Source organism: Ruditapes philippinarum, unplaced genomic scaffold (genome assembly GCF_026571515.1).
Source record: "Ruditapes philippinarum isolate M1 unplaced genomic scaffold, ASM2657151v2 ctg1887_1_1_1_1, whole genome shotgun sequence".
Lineage (NCBI taxonomy): Eukaryota > Metazoa > Mollusca > Bivalvia > Venerida > Veneridae > Ruditapes > Ruditapes philippinarum.
Genome location: NW_026860160.1, coordinates 59,041 through 78,328, shown reverse-complemented (window position 1 = coordinate 78,328; position 19,288 = coordinate 59,041). Strand labels below are relative to the sequence as shown.

The following is a 19,288-nucleotide window of genomic DNA, read 5'->3' as shown; positions in this document are numbered from 1 at the left end:
AGAATCGCGTTACTAAAAAAGATGACAGTCTAAAATTGAAACATCGATACGGAGACATAGATAATTATATACATGAGTATGGTGGCTGATTTGGTACATTGCGCGTTGCGTTGTCGATAACAACAACGCAACCTATATCGGTATCGCCTTTTCGACTTGTCGCTAGCGACAACACGACAAAGCGCCAAACAGCGAGTTGTCGCGCTGTCGTTCTGCGTCTAGCGAAGCACGCCAAACGGCGCGTTTGTCGTGCGGCGCGTTTTCGCCCTGTCGCTTGGTTTATAAGCCAATCCTCCGATTTGAACCGAGTGACAATGTGACATCGTGAAAACACGCTGCACGACAACGCGTCGTTTGGCGTACATCGTTAGCGACAGAACGACAAGACAAAATTCCGACAACGCGCCATTTGACGCTTTGTCCTGTTGTCGCTAGCGCCAACACGACGCACATGAGTGATATTTAAGTTTTTATTAAACCAAGGCATTTAATATGCAACTGGTTATAACAAACAAACGAACAGAAAAATAACAGTAAAAAATCATTAATATCACAATAAAAGAATACAATTATGACTAGATAAATACATTGTAAACAAAAAAAAAGGAAATCATATCGTTCATTTTAACTACTGAATTCAATACAACATGTATTTTACATTGTAACAAATGGGAACGGAGAATGAGAAGTATTAATTATCTAAATCTTAACATAATGCATTTACAAAATAAAGATAATTTTAGTAGAATCTTTTTATCACAACTGTTCATTAATTTGTCAAGATTAAAAATATTGGGATGAATTCATATAAAAACTGGGAAGAAGAGATTTACGTCTTATGTCATTAAAATACGAACATTCAAATAAGAAGTGAAATTCATCACCAATAAGGAACAGAGCCTATTATTATGATCAATTGCCAAATGTTTGCCTTTTTCAAAGGGAATAGGTTGTTCTTTGTTCTAAATTTACATCAGTATTTGCTTATGTCAAATTGAAGTACGTTGTACATCTAGATATTTTTCAAAACAATGAGTATTTTATATGAACGATGACTAAGCACTGAAAAGGTGTACTATAATAGTACTATGCCAATATTGTAGAAAATGAACATGTAGTCTAAACTTCACAATATTTTAAAGTGATTAATATTATCTACTTTCTGTAGATGAAAATAATCTGACATACCATGATTACTCAGCGTTTCGTTCACATAATTTATCCATTTAGAATTATAACAATATTCCTAGAGGGCAAAATCAACATTGTTTTATAAAGAAGTTTTCCATAGCATTAATAATTTTACTCTAGAGACACAAAACTCTTGCTTCTAATGGAAAAATGCCCAATTCACCATAAACCAAACCATAGGTGTAGAAGCTTTAATTTAAACTCAAAATAAACTTAAAAAAGTACAACTGAAATTTCTCATTGGAGTATATAGGAACTGCTTATATCTGTCATCTACATCTCTCATTTATACAAAAATATAAATATTACATATATATTTAAATCAAGTAATGTCAGTTAAAATTATTTATATGTATGCCTATAAACCTATTCGGCGATGATGATGACTTGAAAAATAGTCGTCCGTAAATAAATAAACAAAATGGCGGCGCCCATGGACAGAATTATATTGCAAAGTGATTTTGACGAGGTTTTAAGGTATTATCAGAATTTATTTACGATTTTTTATGCCATAGTGGGCAATATCCGGTTAACGCCCCCTGGGGGCATTTGCCGTTTAGGTGTGATCTGGGTCATGTAGACGCTTGCCTTCAAAAAGTATAAATAACGCTTTAAAATGCTTGTGAGCAGGAAGGTCACGTGCATAAACTATCAAATGAACCCAGTCAAGAAATATAACAGCATTTAACCCGTTAACATAATCAATATTCTTAAAAATTCAATGTACAGAAGTAACGTCCGTAAATTTCACGATTTCTGTTTGACATTTCTTTACTTTATGCACAATAGCAATCGCGAGAGTCACGAAATTATTGTGACCCTATATATCCATATATGGTAGTAACACATAAAACAAGATTTCAAAAGGGTTCACTACGGGAGAAATAGAACCTGTGAATTTACCCAGTTAATGATTATAATGATTTCCTTTGTACACAACATATGTTCATTCCGTAAATTGAATTCACTAACACTCTTCACCCAAAAGATTGCAAATCCAATTTTCTTCCCTGAGAAATCTTATCCTTCAGTGACATGCTGTATAATATATATGCAAAAATATAGCGACGGTTATATTTCATTCTATATTAAAAAATGCTACTGAAGGGGAAGTTCTCCCCGGGAAGAGGGTTTTCTTCGGGGGCCTTTATAATTTAAAAATGGGGCTTGGCATTGTTTTGGAGGAAGTATCTGAATGACATTTTACGGAATGAACGTATACATATATGCTAAAAGGTAAATCACCCGGGTGCTATTCCTACCATTACATCTGCATATAAGGAATCTTTCCCGGGTGAGTTGCCTTCTACGGTAAATGTGTTCATTCCGTAAAAAGAAGTCATTAAGACAGTTCCCCCAAAACATTGCCAAGCCCCATTTTGTTAAGCATTGAAGCCCCCGAAGAAAACCCTCTTCCCGGGAAAAACTTCCCCTTAAGTAGCATGTATGTAATGTTTCCTAAATATTTCTCGCTATATATATACTCTGGTTATCTGCCCCGGGGCAGAAAACCAGAGTATATATATAGCGACGGATATATTTCATTCTATATTAAAATGCTACTGAAGGGGAAGTTCTCCCCGGGAAGAGGGTTTTCTTCGGGGGCCTTTATAAATTAAAAAATGGGGCTTGGCATTGTTTTGGGGGAAGTATCTGAATATATATATATTACGGAATGAATGACATTTACAACAAAAAGGCAACTTTCCCGGGACGTTTGCCTACGCTAGTTTAACATAGTCGGAAACTCTCCCGGGGCATCTGCCTTTTGACAATATATATTATGTCGATATTGACCATACTTTCAGCTTTAATAACATTCATTCCGTTAATTATTCTACCAAATGTGACTGGGCATTGTTTTTGAAGGAAATGTCTGAAAATACTTTCTTACGGAATGAACCATATTTAAAACAAAGAGGTAACTTACCCGGGACGAAAATGTATGCGTATCGTTGTTTATTTTATATGAATTTCACATAATCCATCAAATAACGCCAAAAAATAAATACGCTTCCATTACAAAATTAAGATTTAAATCAGTACCTAAAAAGTACTATTAGTTCACATAATGTATCCCTTTTGTTGCCCACGAAATAAAAAAGAAAAACACGACAAAACCGTGCTTTCTCATCCACGTGAAATCCGCTACAACTTATTTATACTTGTCAATTTACTCATTACATTATATAATTATGTAGAACTTCGTGGTGGACGAAATTCAGAAATATTTTAGCTTTTGTATATTATTGGTCCAGCAAGCGTATGACCTTATGTGATCATAATGGTTTTTTTATCCAATTATTTAAATAATAATAAACTTGCTAAATTGTATTATTTTACATGTGCGGCGATTTTAGTTCATGGGAGGGGGTTAAGCATCATTTGATTATTTTGAGATTTTAACTTCTATATATATGTATCACGTGACTAATTACAATATGCAAGCGTCTTAATGACACAGATGAAAATAACAATCGCGCACAAACAGAGGTAAAAGAAAGAAGGAAATGCAAATGCCCCCAGGGGGCGTTAACCGGATATTGCCCCAGAGCCACTTATAGATCAAGCTACATTAAATTTAGGAGATTTGTTATCATGCCATACTTTTTTGATTAAACTAGATCTACTCAACAAAAGGTTTAAAATTTTATTGATTTGTTCTTTTCATTTTTGTGTAACTGTAAGTCCGGACAACCAGTGAGTGAGTGACCATTTATAATGATAAATCCCAGTATAGCGATAGAATAACCAATAGCCAATTTGCATTGAATTTAATACACTGGAAAGGCCCAAGGTGACAATATGAAAAATGAACCACAGCATGTTGGGCCGATCTACCCCAAGACACCCAAAGACTACTCTGGGACAGAAATATAAACATTTTTAGTCCCAGGACTAGGCCAACCCCAAGACACTTATATATTTTGTAAATTGGGAAAGTTTTATTATATACGATGTCTGATTATTTACATCTGTCCAATAATCAAATATTGTTAATTATGTATGTACTTTTTTCATCACAAAAATATTTATTGATATGTGTACTCAACATCACTAATTCCGCGTCAACACTTATTTCACGGTAATGGCTTATTTTCATGTGACCAGTGTTAAAATTGGTCAGAATTGACATATTTCATTCATACATCAATACAACAAAGTTTCTGTGCAAAATGTTTTAAATCTCTAGATTTTTATGTAAAACAGAACAACATTTTACAAATTTCTCCAAAAAGCAACAATAGTCCATTAAATTTTTGCGTTTGTCGGAAACAATCATCATTTTCTAAATGTTCTTGTTTGTTGAAAAAAATAAATTTTGAGCTACATAGTAAGGATAATTTTGATATTTAAAATCAAGCAAAATAACATGTAGAAATTGTCAATGAAACATGAAAAAACTGAAATGTAACACCATTACCGCGATTTAAATAATGACACACTGTTTTCAAAATGGCCGACATATGGTCTACGTTTGGTCCATTAAAATTGACTTTGACAGAATATGTTGTTGTTTCCTTGCGCCATACAGCAGAAAACACCTATATGTTATAGCTTATGACAATTTTTGTACCATAAGTTTCATTTGTTGTTTTCTTTCTGGTTTCAAAGTGTTAAGTACCTTGAACTAACAGGAGCACAGTATGCTCTTTATATTGATAGCAAAAAAATATTTTGATGTAAATCAACTTTACTGAAACAGTAAGACTATGTTAATCTAATGAAATGTGGGGCAGATGAAATAAAAAAAATCAATATTATGAAACAGAATATGATTGATTAAATAATCAAAATATGACATTGTCGCAGAATTAAACTTGCACTACACCAAAACCCCGCAACCTTGGCATTATTTCATTGTTGTAAACTATTTTGCACAAAAAGAGAATATATTTATAATTTTACATTAAAAATACAGGGAAATAAATGAAGGGAGATAATTTGATGCATACTTGTGCATAGTTACCTCCCGTAAACAAAGTAAAATGAAGATGGTATTTACTTGTCAATAAAAGTATCTTGCGGTGGTCTTGTGGTGTCTTGGGGTATCATAGGGTAAATAGACTGACTGCAGCATGGTAAATGATTCAAAATCAAGCTAGATCAACACTGAACTTGAGAAGTTCCATATAAAGTATAAAATGTTAAATTGTAACATCATGCTGTTAAAATTATACAGCAGTGTAAACTGAAATATGTATAAGTGAATATGAATAAATATAATACAACGTAGTGATGAGACTAAAATCAAATATTTGCAAAGAGAGTAAGTCAAAAGAAGAGAGGCTTAAAAAGGGCTTAGCCCAGAATCATCCTACTGGTATAAGTATAATAACTCACCAAGTTAATTTTTAGAGGTTTTTTCATGATCGAAGACAAAGATTAATAGTAATTGTATGCTTGTCAAAATGTCACTTTGTGCCTGATTTCAAATGAAGAATACTGTCAGGTGCTTTTTGAAAAATTTCATGACGACAGTTTAAGACAAAGTTTCTGTGAACACAATCAGTAATTAATGGTTCTAGCCAGCCTATTAACAACATGCGACATGCCTATAATCGTGTCATCTGTTAATCTCCCTGAATCCCTTAATTATCAAAGAAACACTCAATATCAGCATTAGTTTCTCAATCAGTATCAAATAACATCAGACTCTTAAAATCAATGAAAAGGCACTGTAGCAAAGTTATGACATAACAATTGTTTTGGCATGTATAACCCTGCCTTAAAAAGTTAAATTAGTTTTTGGCGCCTTCCTTTGATGTTGTTTGTTGAACATATAACTTAATTAACTTAAAGCACATATTTTGTTGAATAAGAGGCCATATCACCTTAAATACTGAATGATGATACGATACAAGATTATTCAAAAATGAGGATGCAGCTAGAATAATCACTCACCAAATAAAATGTAGTTACACTTTCTTTCTTTTCTTTCTTTTTCAGGGAACATAATGGGAAAGTTTGGGTCAGCTTCAAGTGTTCTGGTAGGTGCAAAGTGTTTTTCTCACCAAATTAATTTTGAGAGTGTAGTTTTCAGAGGAAAAATGATAAACTTTGAGACAAAAATTTAAATACTTGTACTTGTTTCATTTTTGTTTTCAAGGTATCCCTTGAAAGCTTATTAAGAAATCTTTCATTTGATACCAATATTATAAAACTAATCAAGAAATAAAAAAAGTAAGGTGGTGCAGTGTTTTCCTTCAGTTTTATTGAGAAAAATTGGAGAGGCGCCGGGTTTTATACCTTTCCAATTCATTCTTCCTTATAATTTTGATGCTTGCGAAAGCATTTTGTATGAAATTATTCAACATAAGTATTCTTTTATTAATCTTTATCTAATTTGTTAACAAATTCTTTGTGAACTCATTCCAAATGTTTCCATATTTAAATTAGAGTCTTTTAATCAAAGTGGTTCTTCATTATATATATTATATGCACATGTTTTTCAAATCTATGTCTAGAATTCATGTTAGATTTTGTGAGAATGAAGAAGCATATTTTACAAAAGTAAGTTGATTAAAACAAGATAGAAACATGCATTTAAATTTGATTCATAAGGCTTAATTTTCAGGTTTCTCCAAATTTACAGTGAAATAATAATATTTCTCATTTTGGAAACTAGATTGTAAGCAGCAAGAAAAAAACCTGGTGGCTCTGCCTGCATGCTAGATATAGAATGAGGACTTAATGTATATCTTCTTCTCAGCCATTTGGCAGATTTTGATGAAACTTCATAGGAGTGACCTAATGAAATTTTCATTGAAACTACCTGGTATATCCTTAGGTAAGCAGTTTAAGGGCTATTCTTGTTTTTATTTTCATAGGTAGAGAGACAGTTCATGGACAACTTGAATCTCATGGGATTTCAGGAGATGGTGTGCCATATGTCATGCCCTCTGAAGGATTTAATGTGCTCAAAGTTTCACAGGTACAGCAGTGTTAAGTTTACATGGGTGGAAGTTTTCCGGACTGCTCCGGAAGTTCCGGATTTTCGATGTCCCGACTTTCGAACTGTTGAAACGAAAACGAAAGTAAATTCCAGTAACTCGATCTGTTTTGCGCTTTATTTTTAGTACTGATTCGCCATTGCAAGGTGCTCGTTTCAGGTTTTTACGGAGATAGCCTGGAGCGCGTTCAGCTATGGTCGTAAATAGACTAGCTGGGTTCCGCCAATAAGTTCCGAACAGGAAAGCCAATCCCTCCCAATCGGGAATGTTGGCGATCATCAAGACATTGCAGACGCTTTTTAAACGATCCACCGGGGGCCCTGGCGGCCCCCAGCTTAATTTTCAGGATTCACAAGATTTCCAACTTCCACCTATAAGTTTATTTATTATAATTATAATTGTTGGAATTATTTTTTTAACATAAATCTTCAGCTTTTATGCCTGTTACATTTTTTATGACTAAATATGTAATATTGTTACATATTTGCTGTTTGGTACAAGCATTATAATACTAGAAGTTAATTTCCTTTCAGAGAAGTATCGAGGTCAGTTACACGCAGGACGAAACTTGTTGTAGCAGACAGTTTGTGGCACCAACTAAGACATTTAACAACATACACAGTGAACGGAAATCGGTACCTACTTTTCATTTATTGTTAAAAAGTTAATGTTTCGTATACCGGTATGGTATAAAAATTGTAAGATATTATTAACCCACCTGGAAACAAATTTGTTTGTTCTAAGCCATCAGTACAGAAGTTAGGTCAGTCAACATATTCATGCTGACTGACAAGGCTCTGTTTTCATCTCTTGAAACATTCATCTTGCTACATGTATTCCCAAACTTGATAATGATGGATTGTTCCAAAAATTGAAGCAAGACATGTATGTCCGTACGTCTGTCAGGCTGTCCCCTATCACACTGTCCATCAGCAGACAGGCTAGACACTTAAATGGGAAGGCATCAGTGTTCCATGGACACATTTTTGGTTTGTTATGATTCGTGTTGCATTTAATGAAGAGTGTTTTATCCTTGAATTTGATACATTTATAATTCAAACTTTATTTTCTTATTTGATCACTTTGTTTATATTACTAACCATACAATGTATTTTAGCTTCATTGTCTTTATATATTACCAACTCAGGTATTGGCATTAGTTTAGCACTTGGTTAATATTTTGCATCCAGCTTCCTATCTCATAAATTACTTAAAGTATTTTCACATTTTACCACACACATTCAAAGAATGTACTTGTTCGTCACTGTCCAAGACCTCCAGATTCATTTTTTGATGTTACCTGAATTATTCCAATATTAAAGCTTCCATAGCTTGTGAAAATCCTACAATAGGTGGACTCAACAAAAGTAAGAATATACAGTCAAACCCTTTAAGAAAGACCATCCAATGAAGAGACTGAACAGGACCTTTATAGACAAGTGGTCTTTATTTGGAGGTCACTTTGTTCTTTATAGTTTCAGAGGGTTGTAATTACACATGGTGGTCTTGATTCAGAGGGGTTCCTTAACACAGATTTGACTGTACATTGTCAAGATCATGTGTATTTAGATTTAACTATCTCAAAATTTGTATGTGAATTGGATAGAATGATATTACCAATAATGCTGTCAATCTTTATATATGATATTGACCTTGGTTGGTGGGTTTGATTGTGTTTCAGATACATTGTCTAGATGTCACAGCAGGGGGTCTGGGTGTGTCCAGTGATTCAGAGGGTAAACTAAAGGTCTGGGAAACACAGACAGGTGATGTCAGGGTAAGTACATGTATATACATACCTGTTGACATAGACTCAAAGATGGAAAATGAAAGTAGTATATGTTTATGCTTATATATGTGATGCAAATGGAAATTTTTGTTTTAACTAATGCCTTAATAAAATGATAAATTCTGTGCATGTTTAATTAATTAATTCGTTATTTTTTTACATTTATGAAAATTTATGCATGCTATTTACTATGTTGACTGTAATCTATTCATATTTACCACTTTCATAATTTTGTTCAAATTTATGAAATACTTTTGGTATTACTTCAATTCATAACAGATATATTCTGTACTAATTTTAGAGAGATTTAGAAGGTCACTATGGAGATGTATATACATGTAGATTTTTCCCCTCCGGTGTTGTTATACTGACCGGCGGTGCTGACATGCAATTAAAGATATGGTCTGCTGAGACGGGAAAATGTGCCGCAACCTTGAAGGGTCATCTAGCAGGTAATACAATAGAATCAAATATTTCTTGTCATTGAACAATACAATAAGTATTATTGTAAGAGTAACTGGATCTGAAACTTCTTTGACGTTAGTGGTCTTTCCAGGACCTGGAATTGTTAGGTGTGATCAGTACTTGTTAACTCCCCTTGTGGCTGAGGTGTTGCCTTTACAGGTTTAGGCATCAGAATTACAACCACCTCTTAACCCTGCATGATTGTAAGAGGCGACTAAATGGATTATGATTATTGGAGTCAATGCATCTCTTAGCTCCAGCTGGTGAGGTGGTTTTGACCGCTGGTGTTGCTTAAAGTTTGTAACATTTGAGGTTAGCCAAAATCATCTTTCCTGTTTTGGCGCCATATGAACTAAACTGTGTTGATGCGCCTTAAAACCAAACAAAAACAAACAAACAAATAAAGTCCTTGACAGCAAAGTACAAGAAATAAAAATACACCTTACACATGACCATGACACAATTTATAAGTATGTCATTGTATTTGATTTGAGTGAAATATATTAGTTTTTAATTGTTCTGATTCAAGATGTCTAAATTCATAAGATTTAATTAAAAGAAATTAATTTTAGTGATTTGTTTTTGATTTTTTTTTTCATAGGTATTCTCGATACAGCCATAATTGACCGTGGCAGAAATATTTTGTCGTGTGGTAGAGACGGTACAGTACGACTGTGGGATTGTGGGTCACAGACGTGCCTCGGTACAATAGAGTGTGGGGCTGGGAATGTTAACTGTTGCACCCTACAGAACACAGAATCCAACATTGACCTAGGAACACCTACAGACACACCTAGTTAGTATATGATTATAGCATGTTATATTGTATATATTTATAAATGTTGTTTAAGCCTTTTACCTCAATGTTCTCATGCAATCTTTAACGATCATACAAGGAACAAAGTTGCAATGTAGGGGCACCTGCAGGGAAATTACTGTGCAGTGATTTAACGTCCTCGTGATAAATAAAAAATCCCTGCTATTTTTGAGGCATGGGTGGGAAATGGGTTACATTTGACTGTTGCATGAAATAGAGAACTACATGTATAAAGAAAGCTTCATTGTAATAATCTTGCTATATTTTAATACAAGAATAGTCTTAGGGACCTGATGTCAATGAAATTTTCAAGATCGTTACTCAATATTTATAGGAATTAATGGAAAAACCACTCTGTAATAGGCATTTACAACCTTTTGAAAGTAATCATTGAATTATGCAAAAATCAAGTCAAGTAAAAGTGAAAAATTATGATATAGAGGATATTTGTTTAGTTCAGTGTAAGATCGGAATATATTTCACCGAGTGAGCACCAAAAGGTTTATTTTCAAACAGTGAAATTACCAGTTTTATATCACTGATATATTTCTATAAACCACCGAAAAGCATGTAATAAAATATATTATTTACAGGTGAGAAAGAAGTAGGAACGGAGGGTAAATTATTACTAGTTGGATGTGAGAAAGGAGTTTTACAGGGCTATGGTTTACAGAGTAGGACAAAGGTAGGCTGTCTAAAGTTAACATGGAAGCTGTACTCATAGAGTTATTCTGTAAAGTTTTGCGGATGCTGTGATGTCTCAACTTTTGACTTTTAAAAATTAAATTAACCTGAAGTACACATAGATTTAAAATTGAATTTAATTGGAATACTTATAAAACCCATTTAGTTGAATCATTTTATTCTGGCAATGTTTAAAAATATTTGACAGTATATTAATTTACAATATGAATGGGGAACAGTGATGTAAGGGACTAATTTGGTGGTCAAAGTTTCAAATCAGACAGCAGCTAAGATTCAGTTTCCGTCTCCACAATCTACACCGGTGTGATGCAGTCATCTGGCACAACTTTATGTGTTATGTCTCGGTTTCAAAAAAGTTGTTTAACAATGGTAAATACAAACTAACAAGATTTTTCATACAACAGCTGTGAATGTGGGATTGCTTGATTGTATTCATGCATTTTAAAATCATGATCCCCCCCCCCCCCCCCCCCAAAAAAAAAAAAATTCAGGGGGTTCAGTAGGTGAGTGGTTAAATTCTCAGACTTTATTTCTGGTTAACACTGTGGTTTCAGTACTTGCCATTGATGGTATAAATCCATTCATGTGAGGAATATTTCCATCTGGCAAACATAGGTAAGCTTTGTAGTTCAATGACAGCCTTGGCCTTACAAATATTCATATAGGTTTATATTCTAAAGATTTATATCTTGCTGGAAATTTTACATTTTGTAATTTCAGGTTTTTGACCTAGATTGCCATGGTGATGTAAACAGCTGTTGTTTTTTGTCAGATACTTGTATTGCTTGTGGAACCCAAGAAGGCTATATCACAGTTTCTGATATCAGAAATATACGGTGAGACAGATTAACATATTGAGATATATAGATTTATATATTGTGAGAGATATAGATTTATATATTCTGAGATATATAGATTTATATATTCTATATAGATTTATATATTCTGAGATATATAGATTTATATATTCTGAGATATACAGATTTATATATTCTGAGATATACAGATTTATATATTCTGAGATATATAGATTTATATATTCTGAGATATATAGATTTATATATTCTATATAGATTTATATATTCTGAGATATATAGATTTATATATTCTGAGATATACAGATTTATATATTCTGAGATATATAGATTTATATATTCTATATAGATTTATATATTCTGAGATATATAGATTTATATATTCTGAGATATACAGATTTATATATTCTGAGATATACAGATTTATATATTCTGAGATATATAGATTTATATATTCTGAGATATATAGCTTCTATATTCTGAGATATATAGATTTATATATTCTATATAGATTTATATATTCTGAGATATATAGATTTATATATTCTGAGATATACAGATTTATATATTCTGAGATATACAGATTTATATATTCTGAGATATATAGATTTATATATTCTGAGATATATAGATTTATATATTCTATATAGATTTATATATTCTGAGATATATAGATTTATATATTCTGAGATATACAGATTTATATATTTCTGAGATATATAGATTTATATATTCTATATAGATTTATATATTCTGAGATATATAGATTTATATATTCTGAGATATACAGATTTATATATTCTGAGATATACAGATTTATATATTCTGAGATATATAGATTTATATATTCTATATAGATTTATATATTCTGAGATATATAGATTTATATATTCTGAGATATATAGATTTATATATTCTGAGATATACAGATTTATATATTCTGAGATATATAGATTTATATATTCTGAGATATACAGATTTATATATTCTGAGATATATAGCTTCTATATTCTGAGATATATAGATTTATATATTCTGAGATATATAGCTTGTATATTCTGAGATATATAGATTTATATATTCTGAGATATATAGCTTGTATATTCAGAGATATAGAGATTTATATATTCTGAGATAATTATATACTAGTAGAATTATATATGTTGAGAAATATAGATTTATATATTCTGAGATATAGAGATTTTATATATTCTGAGATATAATTGTCATAGGGGACCTCTGATACAGAGTGATTAAGGTTACTGCCTTTGGACCACTTGTTCCTAACTGATGTGTTCAAATCTTAACAGGGACTTTAGGTTCTTTCATGTTAGGAATCTATCCAGCTAGGGTGAGTCTTTCTACTCGGGTGCCTGATAGTGCCAAAAATAATGCATGGAGGGGCAATTAAGGTCTTCCTCCCCCCAGTAAAGCTGAGAAGTCATCATATGACCATGACAGTGTAGGTAGGACGTAAAAACTTTAAACAAAATGTTATAGCATCATCAACTCAAGCAGCAACAACAATATTTAAGAAATATGATAATTATACCAAATAAAAAGAAATTAACAGGTTTCTTTCCAAAAAAAATGTGCATAAAAATTTGCCTCTTAGTTATTTGAATAACAGACTCCACTAAAATGATTAAAACTGTACACTTAATTTGTTATTAATATAAAAACAAGCTTTAATTTTTATATTCAACTTTTATTATTTTCGTATTTTCAGTGTTCCATTAAAGGAATGGAAAGAGAGTCGTAATGTTATATTATCCCTACTACCTTACAAAGGAGGATTTTTCTCAAGCACAGGTAATTTATAGAATTCCTTCTGACATCAGTTAGCAAATGATAGGTCTTAGTGGCCAAGATGTTAAGGTTGCTGACTTCAAATGACTGGTTCCCTCTGCTTTTGGATTTTCAAGTTTTTTTTTTATTTCGAGAAAGCTCTGCAGCAAGCAAACATAAGCTAGGCAGGAATCTTCTCCGGTGCCCGTTTGTGTTTGAAATAACACATAGTAGGTCACAAACACATAGTAGGTTACATGAGGTCTTCTCCCCCAGAAAAGTTGTCATATGACCTTTACAATGCCAGTGTGATCTTAGTTGTAGAACAGAACAATTCCTAAGAAAATTGTAGGACTAGCGGTGGAGGATGAATTATTAAAAGATATAAAGTCCTCCCTGGTTTGGAAGTTGAGCTCCCTGACTTCAAATAATTTATCCCTAAATACTGTATGTTCATCCACCTTTGATATGTTCTTTCATATCAGAAAGCTATCCAGCTACCATAGTTTTGGTTGGTAGATGACTCTAGTTTGGAAGTTGGAAGGTTGCCATAAGTCCTTATAGTGCTGTGGCACAATAACAAAGCCACCACTCTCTAAACAATTGACATAAATCCCTTGAAAATTATGAATGAATGAATGGACATGCTCAATTCAAATTTGTAACAAAAAAGAAAGGAGTATGTTTAAATATAGCTCCACTAAGGTCAAAAAAGCCTTAAAACATTAAACATAAATCAAATGAACCACTTAAAATGGAAAAATCTGTAAAGGAAAATGAAGAAATATGCTCAGAATTAAGTTAAAATCGAATTTTGTGCCATTCATAGCCAGATAAAAGTGAAAAGTGTTTTTTGCACAATAAAAATGATGATTCTAGAAAAACTGAGACTTGCACACAAGTTATTGGTCTAGACTTACATCAAATGGTACACAAGTCTTGAAAAAAAATATTTCTAGTTCCATTATCTCAAAAAAAATCTCAGTGGAGTCCCTTTAAATCTAAAAATACTGCACTCCTATCTTTCTAATCCATTGCATTTCTTTTCTTTCATTACAGGTGACGGATCTTGTTTCTATGTGAACCAGAATTATGAAACACTAGTAGAATTATCAGGGTCAGATTGTGACCCCTTGTATAAAACTGTATCAGACGGACATTATGTGTACAGTGCTTGTAGAGACAGTCTCATCAGGAAATATAGCATAGCTCACATGATTGTGTAAATAATATACATGGATTTAACTCAATACACGACTGGTGTAAATTTAACACAATACACGACTGGTGTAAATTTAACTCAATACACGACTGGTGTAAATAATATACATGGATTTGACTCAGTACAGGATTGGTGCCGCACAAAATAGACAAATATCATTTTATTGCCGATTTTGACATTTTTCATTCATTATCGTGTAGTGATGAATTAAGACATTTTAAGGTTCATTCTGTTAACATTTAATCATTTCAAGGGCCTTGTCCACTATATACCAGAATACTTTATTTAGTGTGGTGCTCCAATCCTTTTTTTTTGGTCTCTCTCAATATACTATATATATATGTTCTTTTTTTTAAAATATGACCATCGGGAGAGTTAACTTTTGATTTACCCTAATCTTGCTGGGAAAACCAGTTGATTTCAAGAAGTCAGTAAGATAAGGGTGAACAGGAGACTACAAAGACATCTTTTCTATAAATGAGCCGCGCCATGACAAAACCAACAGGATGGGTTTGCGACCAGCATGGATCCAGACCAGCCTGCGCATCCGCGCAGTCTGATCAGGATCCATGCTGTTCGCTATTAGTTTCTCTACTTGTTAAAGTTTTTGTAAGCGAACAGTATGGATCTTGATCACATTGTGTGGATGCGCAGGCTGGCCTGGATCCATGCTGGTCGTAAACCCATTATGTTGGTTTTGTCATGGCGCGGCTCATATAGTGTTCATTGCAGGAGGTTATGCCCTCATGTGTAACTTATTACTGATCATTGCATACCATTTTCTACTTATAGAATGATGTAAATACTATCATGAAAGATTTGAATGTTATTGTATGTTATTTTTGTTAAATTTCTCAGAATAATAAATTATTTACACACATCATTATTATAATTTCATTTCCATGAGTTTGCACTACATTTGAACATTAAAAGTGAAGATTATAGTTAAGCAGTCAGTAGGGGGCAAGTGGTTAAGGTCATTGACTTTGAACCACTTGCCCCTCACCATGGTGAGTTTAAATTTTGACACAGACTGGATAATGCAGTTTTTGAAATTTTCTCATTATTTAGAGCTCAAAATATCTGATCTTTTTTTTTAAAAGGCTTTGGTTTTTGTGGTTGTATAATTTAAAAACAAAAGGTCCACCTCTAAATCTGTTACTTAACAAATGAATAAATTGTTTAAATAGGGCCAGAATTTTGAAAATGTTACCTTAAAATGTCAAGGTCATATTTCAGTGTCAGACTAAATCTTCAGTTCAGAGGTATGTCATTTTTAACTCAAAGACAGGTCAGATCAGAGGTCAAAGGCATTTTCTGAAAGCAACTCTTTGTTATTATGAAAAACTAAAAGAAAAATTCAACAAGAAGAAACACACTGATATTTCATGATGTTTATTAGACATTATCACAACCTTATAATGTAACAAGGTTTCAAAGTACATAAAGTAAAACATCTTACATAATTTCAGTTATACAACACAATACTTTACAGTTAAGTTATACCCTTTTACACATTAACATTAATCATGGGTTGACTGCAAAACTGCAGTAACTTATATGAAATAAAGAAGGGCTTACAACAGTGTTGCGATCAACAGTTGATTTGATAACATTTATACAGTATATAATACAAATAATGTAAGCACCTCTCACATGTATACAATAAGTGTATTTTTTATGATCAAACTACAAAGGTATCAATATAACAAATTCTTGACCCTTAGAAATGCACAGTGCAGTCAATCTTCTATATGCATGAAAAATTTTGAATTCATACAGTAGTTATATTTTTACAGTCGTTATATTTTAACTGACATGAGTGCTAACAACTTGCTTAAACCACCTGTAAAGAACAAAGCCAGCTTACACATCCATGAAATCTAACCAGATTCTATAATGTTGTTTTTTTTTTTTTGCTATATCAAACTCCTTATAATCTCTAAATAGACCAAAATTGAAAAACCTGTACAAGCCCTACATACAAGGCTAAATAACGGTTTTATTTTCACCAAATTTAAAACAATACGAAAAGTTTAACAATTATTACTTAACAATTTGTGCCTTATAAATGCATACACATTCTTAAATCGTGGTCTACTCTACAGAAAAACAGCAAAAATGTTAGGTGTTTTTTAATTGTATACTTAATTTTTACAGTGACCTACATACAAGACTTGTATATAGTCTCAATATTGTTTATATTTTTTTAAACACATCTATGGACAAAGCTAGCACATTGTTCCTAGCACATTGTTATGGGAAAAAACATTTGTGTATATTTATTTATTGTGCAACCTTTCTGTATTTATGTGTCATATAAGCAATATTTAACAGAAAAACATAATTATAATATTGTATATTTTAAAGAGATGTTTTATTGGGTCTACTTTCTAAATATATATATATTTGATGATTTTAAAATGAAAATATATCTATTCATTTATTTTAAATGGAACTCTCAAAATAACAGAAAAGTGTCACAATTTAATATATAACAAAATGCTATTCTTTTTCACTCTGTTAGATTTTCTTGGATGATAATAACAAACTCCTCTATATATTGAATCAAATTTTAACTAAGTAAAACTTAATTATATTCTTGAATTTACCTGTGAGATATGATTCATATTGCTCATTCCATTTAATATCACATTAGTAAAACTTTAATTTTCAATTTGCATTATTTTCAAATAGCAGAATTTTGTATAGCAGAATATTTTAAATTTGGAATAAAATTTTAACTTATTTGCCTAACTTCCAGTTTGATTTGCGATAAAACTTCAACTACAGTCAATATTCCATCAGAAACAATTGTCCTATTTACAGATACACTAAAATTAAAATATTATTTTTCAGATATATTTCGATACATCTTGTTATAATAAATTCACTCAAACATTATATTTTTAGCTTCCAAGCAAAATAAGCTTCATTATATACAGAAATGACTAGATAAACAATTCTTGACCCTCTCAATGAATGGACTTGCCTGTGTCACCAATATGAAGCTAGGCCAGTATTAATCTATATCATCAGTATACATTTAGTCCAGTTTTAACCTATGTCATCAGTATACAACCAGGTCAGTATTAATTCATGTCATCAGAATAAGGAAAAAAGTTAGTATTAGCCTATGTCATCAATATAAAACCAGTCTAGTATTAACCTTTACACTCGATATAAAACCAGGTCAGTATTATCCTATGTCACCTCAGAATTAGCATATGTTGTCAATATAACACCAGGTCAGTATAAGCATGTTTTCAGTATCAAACCAGGTCAGTATTAGCCTATGTCACCAGTATAAAACCAGGTCAATATAATGACACCAGTATAAAGCTAGGCCAGTATGCAAATATGTGCAGTGTGACATGCTCTACACTATTGGCTGCTCAATATCAATACTGACATCCTAGCAACCTTCCAAGTTGACTGCAGGACAAGTCAATATTACTCGAATTCTGAAGGGTAAGAGTCTTTATAAACCTACTTTAAGAGAAATGATGCAACCGTTTCTTGATTTTCTGTAACTACCAATCTTAGATGATTAGAAACTTCCTCATACTTATCAACATTACAATTTAATAATGTAATTTCAGTCTACCAATATACTTCTTTAATGAGAAAAAATTTACAGGTACGCAAACTTAAAATGCCCTGTTTCAGATGAAAACTTAAATGACAAAAGTAGTAATCAATTAAATGCCTACTCATTCAGCTCTGCTAAATTGTATAAACAAAATAAATTAATCACAGTTATTCATAAACCCTTGTAAAACAATAACTGAAACAGGTGGGTGGGGAGACTGCATCGATTTAAGTGCAACATAATATAAACAATTAATCAAGGCACTTGCTAATAATAATAATAATGGTAATAATAATAATAATGGTAATAATGATAAGTCTTTGTCAAAAAATTTGAACATAACAGCACAGTTTATTCAATTTGTACACCCATACTACAAAACATGTTCTGAATGACAAGGTTTGGGATGGTCATAAAATTAAAATTTGTCACCTTGGTGCAATAACTGAATAAGTTCTCCTATTTAATAGGAGTTAATTGCACTAAGGTGACAAAATGTTTTAAACGCATCATTTCAGACATTTATTCAATGATATCATTCAATATATTGTATAAAGATGAAAATTCAGCACTGTGAATGCCCAATATGGACAAATACTCAATTTTTCCAATGAGACAAAATGGGTAAAGAACTAATATATAGATGGCTTGTGGTAAGTCATGAGGTCTAACAAAGTAAAAATGCCAATGGACAATTGCAACTTGAAAATAATTTCTAACAAATCAGTAAGAAAGATAAGCAAGAAAGATTTAAGTACAGACCCGTCTAAAAAATGCACAACCATATTTAGTAAAAGAAATACACCCTCTTACTTCCAAAACATAAACAATTTGAACTAATCTCATTAATAAATGAAAATAAATGAATTGTAATATTCATTGCAAGCACTGCTGTTTCATATTTATTATCAGTTAGCAATGTGTATAAAAAAAGAAAAATAAACAACAGC

At 32.0% G+C, this 19,288-nt stretch overlaps 1 protein-coding gene across 1 annotated transcript; it reads left to right on the top strand.

The window, feature by feature from the left end:
* Positions 1-1,552: 1,552 nt before the first annotated feature.
* On the top strand, positions 1,553-15,626 carry LOC132759082 (proteasomal ATPase-associated factor 1-like). The gene is made up of 11 exons (XM_060750805.1): positions 1,553-1,668; positions 6,142-6,186; positions 7,027-7,126; positions 7,679-7,780; positions 8,827-8,922; positions 9,236-9,386; positions 10,001-10,195; positions 10,810-10,901; positions 11,642-11,757; positions 13,466-13,548; positions 14,584-15,626. Exons 1-11 carry the CDS (start codon positions 1,613-1,615, stop codon positions 14,748-14,750), a joined length of 1,203 nt encoding a protein of 400 aa, XP_060606788.1. The 5' UTR covers positions 1,553-1,612; the 3' UTR covers positions 14,751-15,626.
* Positions 15,627-19,288: the final 3,662 nt, after the last annotated feature.

Excerpts from the sequence above, each read along its gene's own strand:
- LOC132759082 (XM_060750805.1), top strand. The coding sequence starts at position 1,613 with ATGGCGGCGCCCATGGACAGAATTATATTGCAAAGTGATTTTGACGAG. Across the intron at positions 7,781-8,826 it reads TACACAGTGAACGGAAATCG|ATACATTGTCTAGATGTCAC; the intron begins GTACCTACTTTT and ends ATTGTGTTTCAG. Across the intron at positions 10,196-10,809 it reads AACACCTACAGACACACCTA|GTGAGAAAGAAGTAGGAACG; the intron begins GTTAGTATATGA and ends TATTATTTACAG.